Below are 3,973 nucleotides of genomic sequence, written 5' to 3' on the forward strand. Positions count from 1 at the left end.
CGGGCGCTGGGAGCGAGCCCAAGGTGCTCAAGTTCCGCGTCACCTGCAACAGAGCAGGAGACAAGCACAGCTTCACCTCCAACGAGGCCGCCAGGGACTTCGGCGGCGCCGTGCAGGAGCACTTCCAGTGGAAGGCTGACATGACTGACTTCGACGTGGAGGTACCGTGTTCCACCGGCACGGCCCGGGGGTGGGCGTGGTGTGGGCAAGGGAGGGTGCTCCTTGTTCTGCAGGAAGGAGAACACCCGAGTGCTCTTCTGAATTCTGTCCCCTGTTGCTGTTAAAACGGTGCATTGCTTTTCTTCCAGGAATCCTCTTTTACATAGTGTTCCAGTTTCTTAAGTTAACATCTAAAGATTCTCATAAATATTTACCAGGCATACTATAGAAAAATTCTCTTACTCCTGAAATTTAGTTCAAGTTTTTTCTTTAGGTTCTTCTGAATATTCACAACAATGAAGTAGTTGTGGGCATTGCATTGACTGAAGAGAGCCTTCACAGAAGAAACATTACACACTTTGGACCCACAACTCTTCGTTCAACTCTTGCCTATGGCATGCTTAGGTCAGTGCGATTGCATGAGTCATTTTGTTTCAGAAATTAAGTCCTTTAACCCCTAGTGCTTCCTCAAAAGCCATTTCTTATTATTAAAAATTAAAAGAAAAAGTTGGGGAGGGGAGGGAAGAGCATAGTTGCTGAAGCAGTGTGCTTTGGAGTGAACAGAGGGTGTTTTCCTGCTGTTTGCTGCGTTAGCCAATCTACAAAATGCTGTATCACATGGTTGCAAGTATTTCACAGTATTACAATATAAAATGCTAATTAACAAATGCAAAAAATAATCACATAGGGTTTTTTTTGTCAAAGAGTAGAATGACAGTGATTCAAACAGTTCAGCTTTCTTTCCATACGGAAACTCCTGTTTTCAGACTTCTCACCAGACCTTCTCTGTGTTCCTCAGGCTCTGTGATCCCCAGCCCACAGATATCATAGTTGATCCCATGTGCGGCACGGGTGCGATTCCCATAGAGGTGATTCTTCCTTTATTTACTGACTGAACCAAACCCCACAGTGGCTGCAGCCCCTCAATACGTGCACGTTTTGTTGGTAATAACTGCATAGCAAACTCCAGAAGTATCTCACCAATTTCTAAACAAACACAATTTTTGTAAAGGACCTTGTTTTCCTTGTGAAAGCTACATCAGGAGGAAGCTAAATCCAAGACTATTTTGAGCTTTTAAGGTGCATAATCCCTCTAACAGCTGTTACAGACTTTACAAATCATTGGCTTCCACTTGCATTGTTGTATTCTGCCACGTTGGAGTAATTCTGTTTGTTCTAAATGAAACAATGTTGTGCTGGTGCTGCTTCTGACCCGTGTTGCCCACAGGGAGCTGCGGAGTGGCCTAGCTGCTATCATATTGCTGGTGACAACAACCCCCAGGCTGTAAAGAGAGCAGCAAACAACATCTGTTCTTTGCTAAAGAAAGGCGAGAGCAAGGAGAGGTGAGCAGAGTGCTGTAGGTAAAGGAGTCCACTTGCATCGATGCCTTTGCCTGTCTCCTTCATGTTTTGTTTTGCTCCTGTGATGACAGACTCAGCTCAGAGACGCTCTCAGTCCAGCGTGTCTGAGGTGGAGCCTTTGCGCTTGCAGCGGCACCTCCCTGGGCATCCCCTTGGACATCATCCAGTGGGACATCTGCAACCTGCCTCTGCGCACGGGCTCCGTGGACGTCATCATCATCGTGTCGGACATGCCGTTTGGGAAGAGGTGAGGGGCCGGGGCTGACGTGGGCCTGAGCCGCCGCCGGGCCGGGCGGAGCACCTTGGGCCTGCAGGCTGACACAGTCAGCGTGGTCCTGCTTCAGCCGGGCCTGTCTGACACACCAGGGGCAGCTCGCTGTTCTTCAGCAGTCACAAAGGGGACGCTGGCTTATTTTGCAGGATAGGGTCAAAGAAGAAGAACTGGGACCTCTACCCCGCCTGCCTGACGGAGATGGGCCGGATCTGCACGCCGGGGACCGGCCGGGCCGTGCTGCTTACACAGGACAAGAAATGCTTTGCCAAGGTGTGTCCCTGGGAATGTCACAGCTACTCACTTGAAAATACATTGAGGAAAAAACTGTAAGCCACAACACAGAGGATGGAAGTGTTTGAGGCCAGGGTGGATGGGGCTTTGAGCAACCTGGTCTAGTGGGAGGTGTCCCTGCCCATGGCAGGGGGTAGGAACTGGGTGATCTTTGAGGTCCCTTCCGACCCAAATGGTTCTATGGTCTATTTTTAGAGCAATAATTAATAACATTTAAACAGTTTTGGACCTGAGGAATCATTTGACATTGCCATCAGATGTGATTTAGAATAGTCAGGAGTAATTTCTAGAGCATATTTACCTCTAGTGTCTCACCTGGCAGCCGCCACAACTGTCTGGCTGTGTTTGGCCCGCAGGCCCTGTCGCGGCTGGGACACCTCTGGCGCAAGGGCCAGACTGTGTGGGTGAACGTCGGGGGCCTGCACGCCGCCGTCTACCTCCTGCGGCGCACCTGGGAGAGAGCAGAGGAGAAGAGATCCTTCTGGTAACCCGAGGGGGAGAGGAGAGACACCCCCAGAGATTGTTGAATAGCAGCCTGGGGACGCAGAGACCTGAGAGCGCTGGCCTGTCAGTTCCTGAGAGGAAAGAAACCCACCAACCTGTGCAGAAATTGTGGACCAGGAGTATGAAACCAGGGAGCAGCTTGAGGGCTGCCAGTTGTACTGTGTGTTATCCAAACCGCCTCTTTCCTCCCTGCACCCAGACTGGCATCAGTAGTGGATTAGCAGTGCTTTCCTTTGCCTGAGTCTTCTCTACCATGTCTGTTGTATTTTTCAGTTGTTTCTTTCCTCTACTTATAGTAGAACACGTGTTGAGGCAGCTTTGGATGAACAGTTAATTTCTTTCCCAAACTGTAGAAACTGTGTTATGTGTCTTAAAATGACTAACAGGGCTACTAAGACTCATCACAAAGGATTTAGAGGTGGTATCCCTGTAATGTAGGATTTTTCCAAATGGAAGTTTTCTAATTTATACCGTTGCCAAATGTAAACTAAGATAATATCTGCTTTTTATGGTTTGGAAGGCAAATGCCAATTAGCAAACGGTATGCTGATGCTACTGTTCTTAACCTATTACCTCAGCTTAGTGCTAGTTATTAGCAAATGTCTGATCCATATGTTAATGTACCACTGCCGTGGGTGAGGGAGGGAACACACACAGCCCCAGCAACCTGTCTGTAGTTAGATTGAGAGCAGAGATACTTCTGGGAATTATATTAAAAAGTTTGTTTTCAGCATCTACTGGAGGCACATCAAGGTGGCAAGATGTTAAAATTTATTAGGCGATTTAACTGCTGACTGTGCCACAATATTTACAAAAATGTATTACCTGTTAATAACTTGGAAGTTGCAAATACTTTTTCTTCTGTAAATGTGCTGTGATTTCTCAATTCTACACTTCGCTCATCAAAGCCTGAAAACACTAGTTACTAGTTTGCCATTTTCATTCAAGTGTATTCATGCTACACATTCTGTAAGAGCTATCTGTTAGAGGTGAATTAACAAGTATTAAAGTTTTAGAAGTTTTGCATATGAGACGAGTCTACATTGTGTTCTTTCTCTGGTGCTTGTCCAGTAAAGGATGGTGCAGCCCTTTACCTACCACAGAGTGTCTTTCTGGATAAAGTCAAGTCAACAGGCATTATTCTATTTAATTCTTATTCATTCTCTATTAAACTCCTTCCCGCACTAGCCGGTTTCTGTGAGAGAGCCAGGGTGGTGCACGCCGCTGCTGTGGGAGGGGACTGAATCCTGCTCTGGTGAACCCACCTGAAGTGTGCCAGTGCCTCGGTGGTCTGTTTCTGCTGACTTTTCTCACACGAAGGCCAAGCACAGCCGTACTTCAGGGCCTTACACTGTGCATTTTGAAGTATTTTTTGTCCCAGAG

The 3,973-nt window shown here is 47.3% G+C and overlaps 1 protein-coding gene across 1 annotated transcript; it reads left to right on the forward strand.

Annotated features, from left to right (window-relative positions):
• Positions 1 to 11: 11 nt before the first annotated feature.
• On the forward strand, positions 12 to 2,574 carry THUMPD3 (THUMP domain containing 3; the record flags this gene model as incomplete). The annotated part of the gene is made up of 7 exons (XM_008936289.1): positions 12 to 161; positions 434 to 564; positions 959 to 1,028; positions 1,388 to 1,503; positions 1,652 to 1,768; positions 1,942 to 2,065; positions 2,443 to 2,574. Coding segments are annotated over 7 exons (840 nt in total), but the record flags the coding sequence as incomplete, so codon positions are not given.
• Positions 2,575 to 3,973: the final 1,399 nt, after the last annotated feature.

The sequence above is a fragment of the Merops nubicus genome, unplaced genomic scaffold (genome assembly GCF_000691845.1).
Source record: "Merops nubicus isolate BGI_N331 unplaced genomic scaffold, ASM69184v1 scaffold33022, whole genome shotgun sequence".
NCBI classification, from domain to species: Eukaryota; Metazoa; Chordata; class Aves; order Coraciiformes; family Meropidae; genus Merops; species Merops nubicus.